Source organism: Numenius arquata, chromosome 5 (assembly GCF_964106895.1).
Source record: "Numenius arquata chromosome 5, bNumArq3.hap1.1, whole genome shotgun sequence".
Taxonomy (NCBI): Eukaryota; Metazoa; Chordata; class Aves; order Charadriiformes; family Scolopacidae; genus Numenius; species Numenius arquata.
In genome coordinates this window covers 15,385,819-15,400,764 of record NC_133580.1, presented here as the reverse complement: position 1 = coordinate 15,400,764, position 14,946 = coordinate 15,385,819, and the positions used below count along the sequence as shown (strand labels likewise).

At 39.0% G+C, this 14,946-nt stretch overlaps 1 protein-coding gene across 1 annotated transcript in view; it reads right to left on the bottom strand.

The window, feature by feature from the left end:
• DACH2 (dachshund family transcription factor 2) overlaps positions 1-3,346 on the bottom strand; it is a 306,794-nt gene extending 303,448 nt beyond the window's left edge. Inside the window, exon 1 of the mRNA XM_074147347.1 lies at positions 2,756-3,346. Coding sequence (XP_074003448.1) covers positions 2,756-3,240 — 485 coding nt within the window. The 5' untranslated portion in view covers positions 3,241-3,346. The remainder of the gene's footprint in view (positions 1-2,755) is intronic.
• Positions 3,347-14,946: the final 11,600 nt, after the last annotated feature.

Genomic DNA, 14,946 nt, shown 5'->3' with positions numbered 1-14,946 from the left:
CAAGCTCAATCAAAAAATGCAACAGACTAAGCAGGAAAAGTAGAATTTCTCCTTTTTTTCAATTATATATAATTGATGGCTCGCATTCCAATTAAAAAATAATTAAAAGTGTACACTAACATAAGAAATGTTGGCTTTAAAAAGTCAACTAACATTAAAAACAATGACAAACACCATTTCTTATTGCTTTTTCTGGCAGTTCTTGAGTAAACTCAAGTATGCAGTATTTCTACAGTATTCAAATACATATATCAATCTTCATAAATTAAAAAATGTATATGTTACAGAAGCAATGCACAATATTCTGAGTTATAAGTAACGCTTGACTCATGCAGTGGAACAATACATATTGAAGAGTTTGCTTCTAAAAAACCACATTTTTTTAAGACTATTTCCCAGGTACAAAACCTAAATGCTGTATATATATATATAGCATTTATATAGCAGTTCTACTGCGTTTTATTTGTTTGCTACCATGCACTATAGTGGTTTCCGGGTCACTTCAGAGCAAACAAAAATTAGATCTCTCATATATTTAGGTATTTTTATCCAACATGCTCTCCCATTAAGTATGGGTTGTTCAAGGAAAAAAATAATCTGTAAATAAAATGACATATATAAGCATACAGTTAGCATCATGGAATACAATCAACATTGTTAAGTTACAATGCTTGAGAAAAGTTTCATATGTGCTCATAACACTTATCATGCATTACACCTGAAACCGTGAATGCAAAATACATTGCTATCAGTAGGTTATTCAAACCAGTGGCATTTTCAAAAAATACAAACAAAGGTTAAGCAATGTTCTGATAAATAAGAAACATTTTAGGAAATGTAAAGCGATCTGCTATTCCTGAATAGGTAAAAATACATAGTGTTTTCATAACTAGTCAGGGAGAGCTTGCGCTTACACACGTGTTGAATGTACTTTCTGAGTTGAGAGCTTTGACTCCATTCAGACGTGTTTCTGCCCTATTAGATCCCCCCTCAACAGTGCTCTTGCCGTATCTTCAGCATTTGACCAGGTCTTCGTTCCACTGACTGCTCCTTTCAGACCCTCTTAGAGCATCACTCAGCTCCTCACTTACAGCTCCCCTGGCCTCCCTTCTCAGCTGCTCCTTGAATTATTTACTCCCTTATCCTATCACAGCCATAACTCTTTGTTAAAAGGAAAAAAAAAGTCGTGAAATACAAGTTTTAAACATTTAACACTTCAGCATTTCTTCATCTTAAATCACAGGTTGTAAGAGAGCAGAAATCATCGGTTTGCATCTAAAGGCTGTATCATCAAATCAGATCCTGTATTTCCCTAACGAAAAAACTTTGGCAGTGTCACAGAAATTAAGACGACTTATTTCTTTAACGGTCAACTTGCACACTAGTCGAGTTTCAGGAACATTTCAGAGAAGCATTTACATGTTAAAAGTGTCCCTTAGTAAGCCTACATTAATTTTATTCAAATACATTAGTCTCAGACCTTGTTTATAACACCATCATTTTAGTAAGGCAGTAGTCATGATGTCACAGAGGTGCATGACATTGAAATAGGCAGCGGGAGAAGGTGTTACAGGAACAGAACATAAGCAAGAGAAAAAGAACATACTTCAAATAAACACATCGAGGAATTGAGTGCAAGCACCTCTAAAATGTCACCTTTAACAGAAAATAATTTTAAACAAAACAAATACTGCTATTCCAGAATGGACGTCCGGTCTGCTGCTGCTTAAACTCACAGCAGGATCAGGCCCCAAATTAGCGCGTACTTAAGGTGATATTTTAAAAAAAATAAACCCACCCAACACGTTCAGTCCTAAACAGGGAGAAATAGTGACACAAAAAACAAAGTCACTAAATATTTGCATGCTGCAAATCAGATTCCGCACGCAAAGCTCTCTGAAACAACCTCTGTGAAGAAAGTTTCCTGCCAGACGGAAAGCAGAGGAGCACACTGAAATGCAAATGTCCCTGAAGAGGTATCTCATGAACTGCTAAACTAGGAAATATCATCGCCAAACACCGTCTCACATCCTACACCACTGCACTATGTATTTCTGATAAGCCCCGAGAGGGTTTTTGTGTTTATTAGATCATTATCATTTCTAAAGGCAGCAGCTATGAGGTCACAAACCGGGATTATAACCCCAAGTACGAAGGACCCAGCAGGGATCTCCCATGAATACAACCCGCTCCGGGCTCAGTGATTTAAGCACGGCAGGGCAGGGGCTACGGCCACACCAGACCTCTCCATCGCATGACGCAAAATTATTGCGGAGCGATACCGAGCAACAGTTTGCCCGCCAGCCGCCCAGCCTCCCCCGGCGGGCATCTGCCGCGCCAGCCTGCGCTCGCCCGCCGGAGAGAAGGATCCCGAGGAGAACTCCAAGTTTCAGCGGGAGGAAAATAACGGAGAAGAGTTTAAGGTGTCTTTTTTAGGAGTGTATAGGCGAACTACCAGCTTTCCTAGCTAGGGGAAAAGTTTGCAGACCGGCGGGCGGCACGGCCCCTCCGCTCGGCGGTCCTTGCCCGCTCGAGGGCTGGAGGAATCCTGGAAAGTTTTCCATGCCGGCACCGCCGCGGTGCTCGCCTCCCCCGCCGGCCCCACCGCATCTCGGCCCCGCTCCCCAGGCAGCCCCCGAGCCCGGGCCCGGCCCAGCCCGGGGCTCCCCCCGCAACCCACCGCAGGGAAGGGACCCAGCGCCCCCCACCCCGGGCACGGCTCCCGGCGGAGGAAGAGCAAAGTTTTGCGGCTCACCTCGCGTTGGTGCAGTCGTTGTACAAAGTTTCGAAGTCTTTCCTGGTGATGAGCTTGCAGCGGTTGACGCCGGGCTGGATGGCCCCCAGCCCCCGCAGGATGCGGACCTGCTCCACCGTGCACACCACCGGCGATATATCCAGCCGCTTCAGCTTGGTGTAGACCGTGTGCAGCCCCCCCACCAGGTGCTTGAGGAAGAGATCAAAGACCTGCGGCAGGCAGATCAGCTCCTGCCCCTCCACGAGGAACGAGGCCACCTTCACCCCGTGCAGGTCGACCATCTTACACTCGTTGCCGCCGCCCCCGCCGCCACCCGCGCCGGCCCCGCCGCCGCCGGCAGAGAGGAAACTGTTGACGAGGCTGTTGGTGAGGCGCGGGGACTCCGCGGGGCTGGAGTACAGCGGGTCCGCCCGGAACAAGCCCGCCGAGCCCCCTGCGCCGCCGCTGGAAGTTGCGGCGATGACGGGCGGCGCGGAGACAGCCATGGCCAGCCCCGGCTCTCGCCGCGGCGCGCGGCGGCTCGCCTCAGCCTCGCGCCCCTCGCGCGCTCTCTCCCCGCGCTCTTTGCGGTACTACTAAAAACAGAGCCGCGCGCCCGCCCTCCCACACGCAGCGGCCGCCGCCAGCCGCGCGCCCAGACCCCTCCCCAGCGCCGCCGGGGGGGGTAGTGAGAGGGGGAAGAGTGACAGCGCCCTCCAGCCAATGCGCCCCGCCCGCCTTCAGCGCGGCCTCGGCGAGTGGCTGCTGGGACGGCGGGGCGGGGCGGGGCAGCGCCGGCCGCAGCACCTGGGGCGAGGGGCGTGAGGCGTGAGGCGTGAGGCGGACGGGCCGGGTGTGTGAGGAGGGACCGCCCGGTTCGCGCTTCTTCCCGGCTGCCGCCAAACTCCCTCTCTGTGCCGTGGGGTAGGAAAGTTTCGGTGGGCTCTCCCTGGGCCGGGAGGGGGTCCCGCGGGAGCGGCCCCGGCACTCTGAGGGAGAGGAGGACAAGTCTGGCGCCGTCCCCCTTTCCCGGGTAGTTTCAGCGGTCGCTGCGCTCTGGTACGTTCCTGAGGGCTGAAACACCTGTGCCCTGACGCAGCTGAAAGAAATCTGGGAGAGACGGGGAGAGGGGGTAGCAGTGCGAGTCTCCGCTAGGTAAATAATACCTCTGACTTCCCACTTAATGCGAAAGCAACTCTTTTGTGAATAGACGGAGGAGGCAGCGGTAGCGTATCATAAGTGAATCGGGTCTAAAGCAAACGAAGCCCCTCCAGAGAAGGGAGTGTGTCCTGCGCCAGCAGGACGGAGGGAGGTTGTGAGGTGTGGGAACTGGTGATCAGTCATAGGAGGCAAAGTCCCATCTCGGGAGGTCCTGTGTGTAACTGCTTGAAATTTCCAGATTCAAGTGCTTTATCGATTGTGTTACAGATACAATGGCATCGGTCGTCTCCTCACGCCTGACTGTAAGGCAGCCTCCAGAAGCACCATGTGGTACCTCATTCAGTTGCATGCAAGTAAAACCCCGCTGGGTCCTGGGGACCAGACAGATCCTGTGTCTCCTTCACCTGTACCAGGTCAGTTTACACAATAACTGCTCAGCTTTGTGTGTCCCTTCTCCCTGGACAAGCAAACCCAAAAGATGGCCAGGCAAATTTCATATAAAGCAGTTCAGTCTGACAGTTATGCACCCAGCAGCAGCCAGGACACACTGGCTAAATTGGCTATTTGCTTCTTACGTTCTCCCAGTGTACTTACCTTACACTTCTTTTCCCAGCCTCTTCCCTTTCTTCCTTTGTATCAACATCCTTCTTTCCTGCTTGTTTCTGCTTTTTTGTCTTCTTTTATCTTTCCTTCTTTCCTAGTCCTTTAACTTCTTCATCCCCCCCCCCTTTTTTTTTAGCTTCCGCCTAAAGCATTCAGTAAACAAAACAAGCAGAAAAGTATAAACAAAACTTTTAAAGCACTGCTTGTGTATTCCATCTTCTTCCTTTTGTTAAGCTTTCTTATTTAGGCACCCCTTCTGCAAAGTTTAATATTTTTGCATTATGAGTAATGCCATTTTAGACGAGGGGAGATGACTGTATGCTAAGTTGCTATATTTGTTAACTTAAACAATCTAAATTACACCCTGGGGGTACCTCACTTTCTCTCCTTGATCGTATGTGTGTTCTAAGAAGACTAGCCACTTGTTTTAGGCCCTTTGCCTAGCTGCCTAAAACTAAGGCAGTATTCAAATAAGTTAGGTTTAAATGAATAGCTTTCAATAGGAATGCTTATGTGTCCTAAACTAGTTCATGCATCTTTCTAGGATCAGAACCTTAGATTCAAAGCTCTGTGGGGCAGGGGCTATTTACTTCAGCAAAGTGTTGAGTACAATCGAGCCCTGAACTCATCTGAGACTTTTACATGCTGGAAATGATAGAAATAACAAATAACTAACTTCAAATAAAAACTTTGGGGGGTTAATTTACTGGATATAATTGCTATTAAGAGATGTAATAAATCAGATTTAAACATTTCTCATTGGCTTTGCCCTTTTAAAGACATTTTTTGCTTTGAGATTAATGTGACAATCAAATTCCACTGTGAGAATTCTTTTTCCTTTTTGACTTTAATGTCTTCCATAAGCTAAACATATTTCTAAATAAGACTGAATTTTTGCAAGGCCAGAGGAAGCCTTGCGCATCAACACCCAGCAAGTTGGAGTGGCATGAAGCAATATAAAATCATAAAGGCTGTAGTAAAAACAGTACCCTTGAGAGGTGACTATCCATGGAGAGAAGAACTGCTCTTAAACTAAGAAAATGCTCAAGGTTTGAGAATTAATACCAGCAGCTGTCCTGTTCAACTAAGCGTATACAAAACAACTATATCAATTAATATTATTATTTTTCTGCAATTTTATTAAAGACAAGGCAAAGTTACTGAAGCCTAACAATCATACGGTATTATCTTGTCAGTTGTAAAGTATCCAGATGGTTTATTTGAATGGAGTCCAGCAGTATGTAATTTGTATGTGTGCAAACCAGTAAGCCTTCCTATAGCTGAAATAAGTATTTTAAAATATTTATTTAAAATTAAAAGTTTAAATATTTTGTTCCTTTTAGAGTGGTTTGCAAAATATTCTGTTTTCTTAACACTGTCAGATATAGAAATATTGGTGCATTGTATATTAGTCCTATATAAAAATTGGCTGTGTTTGGATGGCAAAATGTCAAGCAAAGATTCTGTTATATTTGTTTGTTTTTGTTTTTATCATCATTACATATGCCCCATTGGAGTGAAATGTGGAAGAGCTCTTTTCTGACACAGGAGAAGAGAGGAAAGCCCCAATCATTCCAGATAGGGCCAGTCAACAGCTTTCTGGAAATTACTTATTGCCAGCTGGCATAAATGTGGCTACTGGCTCACAGGGATCCTATAGAGAAAATGATGGGTGACACAATTGACTAGGAGGAGACAATGATAAAAAATAATAACAGCTTTTTAGTGAAACAGTAGGGAATGAATTAAAAAATAATAATAATTTTGTTTCTAGAATACTGAAAAGCTCGATAATGATGTTTGTGTAGCCAAACATGGGGCAAGACAATAAAAAAAACGAATTCTGTAGGTATTGCGATGTGATTTTTGATTTTTTTTTTTTTCTGTAAAAAAATTTTTCTATAGACTTGATATAAGTATGTCCAATGTTAGTAGATTATGGGAGAAAATGCTAGTTTTTAGTGAAAACCTTGGATCTTCACTAAAATAAACGTGAGGGATAAATGTGAACATAGACTTACGAGAGTCAGAGGTGACTGTGGGGCTAAAATTAAGGATGAAAAAATAACTGAAAGATGCGTTTATAATACACCCTAGTCATAACAAAATGGAACACCATTTTTTCTGAATTCCAGCCTGACTGGAGTTCTAGTTACAATGAAATTCTCCTAGTTCTTAACAAAAAAATTACTCAGGGCCCAATCTAAAGCTCTTAACTTTCCATAGTCGTCTTTGAGTTTATATCACAAGCATGCAAACCACTGATATTGCTAATTCTGAGTAAAGGCTTGAAAAGGAAGTAAGAAAATTGTTAAATTTTTGCTAGTTTAGTGTTTAATGCTTTGGTTTACTTGGGAAAATGTAACCATGATTATATTAACAAATGTAGGCCACTGACGTGAGAAAAAGAAGAGACTGAAATTAGTATGTCACTCTTATTGCCCACATTTTTCTAGATGCACTAGTACTTGACACTTGTATTCAATTTATTTCTGACATTTCAGTAAAGTTTTTTTTTGAATTGTGGATTAAAACTTCCCACCTAGACATCAAGGATTTTAAATAAAACTGATGAATCTAAATGTCTAAGTATCAATAGAAAAATGATCCCTTCTCTTATGTAATTAAATGTATTGTATTAATGTGTGCATAATGCAGAATCAATAAATAATGAATTACCCCTGATTGTAATTGAATGTTTTCATAATTTTATTGTCAGCCATGATAAATAATCAGTACATTTATACTGCATTAAATTAATTAGTGTGTCATTTCTATTACATACATCAGCAGTGAAGTAATGCAGTGACATCTGTTTCTAATGTTTTAAAGATGTGGTATTCCTTATTAAGTAAAAGGAAGAGTTATTAGAGGTATTTTTTGTGATTGGCAGTTATACTGGTACAGTCAAAGAGATGAAATAAAGGAACTTGCACTCTTGGCAAATGCTGCATTTCAACCCCTAATGGTAGTGAGTAACAATGATTAGAGCAAATTTTGCTTCTTCAGGCTTTCAGAAAATCATACCCACCTTTCTAGAGAAGGTAAGAGTAGATCTTCTCTCCCTAATACAGTCAGGGAAGATTCTAACATGCAAAATAATTAACACTACCAAAGAACTGAGCATCCACATCCATTTCTATATCCATTTTTCTGCCTCGGTCCTCTGCATATACAAAGGGTTTCCCCTGCTAAGTGGTCATTTAAAAGTCACAGATTAAGCCTTTTTTTGGCTGTGACAGTCTTATGTGGAAGTATCTGGACTGTTGGGTCTGTGATCTTTGCTTGGAAATCATACTAATTTGGCATATCTCGGCACTTTAATACTACTCATACTGATGTACATTACTTGCAAAAGAAATAGGAACTTGAGTAGATGTTGCAAACATGGGAATTGAGAAGTGAAAAGTAAGAGGAATAGAATAAATGTAAGGGAACTTACAGCAAATAAACATGAATCAAAATGTACCAGAAAGAGGGTTATTTTTTAAATTACTCTAGGTATTATAATAGGGTGATCACCTGGGAGCAGGGTGATGTGAAGTAAAATACACTGAGCAACAACAATTATGTACTATAATAGAGGTCTGGGATTCTTAATTAATGCTATCTTTTCCAAGGCACTTACAGACATCCTTAACTTTTCTGTACCATTACATAATTTTTGAAAAGAACAATTGGAATGTCTAATGTTAGGGCTTATTTTACCAGAGTTCTTCATCCATAAAACAGCTTTTAATTTTAATCTTAAATTTTTCATGCTATCACTGTACATCATAATACTTAAGCAAATTTAAAACTATTCAGAATTATTTTATTCTTTTTAGTGCAAGTCTGATAAATGGCTTTCAACTGATCATTGACTACCCTTGCACAAATTTCAGAGTGGTCTTTGGAGCAGTCACATGCATACAGCAATTTGTCCACCTGGCTTGCCGTGTACACAGGAAACTGTAGACTGGCTTTGGACTGCCTGTCTGGGCATGACTGACGGCTGGCTAGCTCCCAGGCAATGGTTATACGTTTAATACTCTGTATGCTCTAACATCACGTTCCTGCTAAGTGTGAGTGCATCCATAGGCTTCTTCCCTGCACAACAGCTGAGTGTGATTTTCAGCCTCCTCTTGGGACAGTCCTCAACAGACACAGCCTTTGAGACAAGCTCTCCAGTTCACAGAATCTGCACTGAGCTCAACAGTTCAACTGAGAAAACTAAAGCACAAAAATATTCTCTCAAACAAGGTCCTATCTACTTTTCCTATTCCTTAAAATTTCACTTGACTTTTATAACTGAAGAGGTGTGCCCTTTGATGCTTAGACACTGTCCTTTTTTATCTAAATGATGCGTAAATACCTTTCTCCTTAAAGTGAGGAGTACATTTGTTGGATAAAAATGTGAGTAGTCTTTTAAGATCATTCTAATGAAATATATGAACACAAGATGCAGTTGTTGCTAATGATTCACTACTTTAATCTGGATTCTGATGTTGATTGAGGATAGAGGGCAGTAAAATTGCAAAGCCAGGACCTTAGTAATAAGTAGTAAGGCTGTATTACATGAGATACAATCATCATTAAGGTTCAATATTGTTTGCACCTTTTCTTCTTCAGGAAGAAATATTAATACTATTAGATGTGTATTGAGGTTAAAACACACTTTATGATACTACTATGAACACAATACTATGTACTCAAATATATTCAGTAAGTCATTATAGCTCTGTGCTTGTTAATATCCCCAGAGGAAGAAGATTAACCTCATCTCTCACTCTCTATATTTGCAGGTCAGCTAAAGAAAGCAAAAGTTTTCCTGTTCTGTCTGTTTGAGCATCTCAGTCCTAATCTGAAGGCACCACCATCTAGTGGGATAAGAAGGTATTTAATTTTTCTTTACATTTTTTTTGTATTTTTAAACATGGACATTGCATTCTACTTCAAGCAACAATAAAAAAGTAATATTTTTTTGTTTATTTAAATGTATAAGGCTCATGTGGACCTTTCATTAATTCTCCTATCTTCTCTTTAACTGCAAAGCATTTTCCAATAAAAATCTTAAGAGTAATTTCCATGAAAATAGGTTTTCATAAACAGAATTTTATCAATGAGAAAACAATTTATAGCTATCCAGACTCAGTGAGAAGTGCAATTGATTTATTGAATAAATATTTTTTGTATTTTATTGAATGTACTTTGTGGAAATCCAATTGGCAGAATTACTAATATTGTGAAAGTAATTATCTTGAGCTCATCTTTAAAACCAATATGTATTTTAGACAGTAAAGATACGTAGTTGCAGTTTTTCATACAGTCATTAAATTTACAGCACTTGGTTGTTAAGTATGCTCTGACCATTAAGTCCCATCAAAAACAAATTTCAGAAACAAATGCAAAGCATTCATTTTCCCTTGGCTTTAAGAGTGACCATTTATTGTTCTTTTGCCCGTACTGATCTATGGACTGCTACCTGTTCTTATTTGTTTTTCTTTTTGTGCACTTAACAATTGAAAAGGATAATGGCAAGGATTTTATATGGGGGAGGGAGAAACATAAAGGTGAGCAGTGTGTATGCATTTGTTTGTTTTTTCCCAGAGAATGCATGCATCTGCAGCTGTTATCCTAAGATGCCTCCTTGTGTTCAGGTCTCATTGATCTTGTTACAGCATTTTACGCATACAGGAATAATTGATTTACATAATTCAGGAGTACATATCTTCTATAAGTGTGAGACTAAATATTAAGAAATTACCGTATTTTAAAATTCCATAGATATTTTGATATTTTTATATCTAAACCAGTAATTAAATAATAAAGATTTAAATACTTCATGACACAGATAATATTTTAGTATTCAGGATTTGCGCCTGCGTCTGTTTTCAAGGAAGTGAATGGTATTTTTGCCTCAATACTACTAGACATTTCAGTATTTTACTATCTTCAAATTAGAGAAATCTTATTGACACAAATTGGCATCAATGGACTTTCTGCATTGTACATCAATTTTATGATACTGTCTTCTAAAATAATACATGTCTTCTGAAAGCCATACAGTAATGGCTGTGCTGCCATTTCTTATTGAAATCAATATGGAGTAAAAATCAATGGACCTGGTCCAAACTGGTTGAGGCAGTACATGCCATTTTGACCCTTTGATCCTAAACCGCAAGCCTGAGAAGGTTAGAGACATTTAATTTAGAATGTGAATTAAGAAATTTGTAAATGTGTTCATTAGAAATACTGTTTGCAGTTGATAAAGTCCAGGATGTTCTACCTCTCACTCCCTTAGAAGAAGAGAAATCCTACATAACTCTTTAGAAGACAGGCTAGGGTGTATAGGGAAACTAAGGCCAGTAATCTGTACAACTACCAACTCCTGATTTCACATAGACTTTGTAAAAGCTTTTCTGTCAGAATTCTCATCTATTTTTCAACTCCTGAAGGAGTGAACCCAGTCCTGAAGCCTTACTGCCACTGTCTACTAGCTCTTGGTCAGACTTTTTAACAACTCTGAAAGAGATTGAAAGGAAAGATAATGAACGTGATGCATTTTTTTTGAATAAAAATAACTATTTCATGAAACTAGCTGCAGTATATTCTATAGTTCTTCATAGGAAGTGGAGGGAAAGGCCTCATCGGGCACTTGTATTATTTCACCATTGTCAAAGAAGTGTGATCTGGAGAGTCTGAATCCATTGTAGAATTGAGTTTCTCTGAATCTCAGTCAAAGGAATACACAGTGGGATCAGAATCAAATATTCAAGACTAGGTTTTGTTTTTAACCTGACCAATCTTCTGTGTCTCAAAATCATTCTCAGTATGTTTTGTGGGCTTTTGGATAAAGTGAAAAACAGTCACGTGAAAAACAGTCACATGAAAAATAACAGCGTCTTTCTTCATCTTCAGGAAACATTATTGACTTTATTGTTTTTTCCTCTTCCTTCCTTCCACATCAAGGTTGATGTGACATACATTGATAACAAAGAAATATGTGATCTTATATAAAACTGGCTTTGTATACTTTAACTTCATTGACTTTCTGATGGAATTACTGGTGACTTGTGGACGTGTAAGGATGATCAGGCCATGAGTTAAAGGTACAGGTTGAAACATCTGTGATCATTATTACTTAATGCATAACCCTCCTGAATTGTGAGTTTTTAAAAATCATCCTTACCCGTATTTATGTTGCTGAAACCTTTCAGTACCTTACGAGACCACTACTTTTATCTTTCAGTAGTATTACGATGCCATGAATTTTAGGGTATTTTGCACCAAGGAAGACTGTAAAGCAAATAAATTTCTTCAGAATTTTTTCTAGAGGCATGTGTTACCATGTCATTAAATTATACCCATCATTATTTTAAATATACTATGACAAGATCTGCTGTATTTTTTCACAAAGTCTATGAATATAGAATAGAGCATAGTTTAATATAGACCTTGGAACTTAAATAATTCTTTTTTCCTAAAATGTAAACAGAGGATATAGTTTTAAATACAAAAACATATTTTTGGATTGTGAGTTCTTTTATATTTCAGGTATTGTTTAATCTTCCAAGTAAGCATATAAATGAAAGAATGAAAGAAAACTGTTGAGAATCAAAAAAATGTTTTTGCTTAGAAGAATGAGCTTCAGACACCAATATGCTTTGCTATTTTAATGATTAATGTTGATTGATCATATTTTTGTCACTTCAAGGCATGAAGTTAGCCAGGAATTCCAGGTTTGGTAGATATTTTTCATTAAAAGAAACTTAGTTGAATTCAGTATCTTGTAGTGCAGTCCTTTTACATACAAAGTATATGTTAAAAATTCAAATTCCTAGACATAGTGAGGAAACAGAAGGCTCTCAAAACTTCAAAGGCTGTCTTTTGGCCAGAGGTGTTACGGATCTGTGCTGCAACTTGTCATTTGTCAGTCTTTCTAATAGCAGGCAGTTCAGGGAAATCCTTACAACAGGTTGTATCTTACTTACTCTGTATCTTGGACATCTATTCTGTGATTATTTACAGCTCAAAGCACGTTTTTCAAAAGTTGCTAGTGTCTTTCTGTGTAGTGGCATCAACATACTTCTATTCATCCCAAGGAAATAACAAAGAAGACACCATAATTTAACAAAGATAAATAAGGCTTCCGCTAGAATATATCTTCCCTATTCCTATTTAGGGAATTCCTTGTCATGCAGGAAACCATCTGAAAACAGACTATCAGGAAACTCTGCCATCTGCAAGACTGCAGGGAGCAATTGTTTTCACAAGTCACAGTAACCCTGGTCAGAAACAATATTTTAACACTTGGCTTACTAGTCCTTATGGAAGAGGCTACCCATGCTAGCCATTATTCAATAGAAGGCTGAAAAGCATTATTTTGGAGCTTGGTTTTGCTGACTTAAATCTTTCTTCCTCCTCTCCTTCCACATAACAGTACTCTCTTGACTTTAATGTACTCTTTAGCATTATTTAATACTGCATCCAATTTCATTGTTTACTTACAGCCTTTTTAAGACTGCCCGAGAAAGGTGTGCACAGTACATAAACAATTGTATAACGGAAGCTTAAATTCCTGATAATAAAGATGTACCCACCACTCTACACTTTGTGCCTCATACTGGACAGTATAAAATAAAATGCTTCCATATTTACAGAGGGCTAACGCCTACAGTGATGAAAGACAATGGCGAATCACATTGTTGATTCTTTGTGCTAGGGAGATAAGTTTTAGTTCAGAAAAGTTTTTTCTCTTCACGGTTACAATAGTTTCCATTAAAAGTCTAGAGAGTAAAGGAACCAAATAAAATGAATTAACACTAAAGATGAAGTTGTGGGAAAACCAAGTCCTGTCTTTCAAAGATGCCAGGTATCAAAAATGCTAGCTATCACACCAGCTATGATGATCCCTCTGTTGCAAAATGCATTATTTTCATAGTAATTTCAAAGTTATCAGGGAAATAGGAATTACAAAACTTTTATTTATTTTGCTATGCACAGTATAAGGCCTTTGTAGTCTTGATTGCTCATCTGTGTTTTGATGTGATATAAACTCAGTAAAAAAGAAACTGCTTTCACCAGCAGATTTTGTGGATCTGAACTCTTCATAATTGTCAATACTGATGAACTCACACAATATAGATTTACTAGCAGAATGTACGCTTTTTACTGTAGCAGCAATAACATGGAATACATAATTAAATATCAGCTATATCAATATAGATAGTATTGAAATATAAAAAATTATTAGTAACTTTGAAAACCTTTAGAAGTGCGATGTCTACATGCAGTTCCAATTTCTTAACTGACTTTTTGAAGGATATCTTCATCTGAGTGCACTACCACTCAAGTTAGTTCACCTACTAATTTGTATGTAACTATCACTGTGTAACATCCCTTATCTGGTCAAACAGTCCAGACTCAGGTAGAGCCTCAGGTAGAACTATTTAGAATCTCTTTCTTAAGAACGTTTTGAAGTGCCATCACATAGTATCTATGTATCAGTTTTTCTGTACAATTTGATTACATTTTATTGAAAAAAAATGTACATATGTAATACTTCTATATTTTAATTCTTTTGAAACATTTTTCCACCTTTTAAAAAGATTACAATAGCTTCCATGAAAAGTTCAGCCTGAAAAAAGCAAATGAAAAACCCCAAGCACTAAAGCACAAAACAGAAAAGAATTGCACTGACATGTGAAATGTGTTAAAATTCTTCTTTGAATCAGTCATTTAGACATACAAAGATAATGATGATGATTATGATGACAATAATTATAATCAACTAAAATTTAAATTCATCCATTTTCCTCTATGCAAATACCAATTATATTTCTTTTCTTTAAAATGAATGTGACCATTTTAAGTAGTTATTCTTGCAAATCTTTCTAATAATCTGCCTCAACATTTACAACGGCATAGCATTCTTCTGAAGTGGAAAAAATTCTGTCTCTTCTGGCTTAACTGAAGGGTTGATATAAGGGTCTATATATAGAATTAATATTCATATAGCACCCTCAGAATGTGAGGAGCTATGGCCTATTTCTTTCCTTTTGTTTACTTAATCAAACAGAGGAGGCAGTGCCACGCATAAGGTGCTAAGTAGATATAAAAATGGGGAGTGAACAGCATGTGCCCATTGGTTCTGCTTTAGAGTTTCTGAGTTGTTTTAGGCATACAGTGTAAGTAAAGTATAATGGCTCAAAGTCTTCCTCCCTCCCCTTAGAGAGTCTGTGATGCAAAATTCCGCTGAGAGAGGTGGTTACAGTTCTAGGAATAGTTAGATCTTGGGGAGCAACGAGCAATTCTGCTATTGGAGAAATTACCTTATCAAAGAACTGTATTGTATGTATTGCCTGGATCTATGATGTACGTCTGCTAAGGCTGACAACCACTAAGCCTAAAACTTACCCTAAAAAAGATGATCCTAAGACTAAAACAAACAAAAAAGTCTTACAATC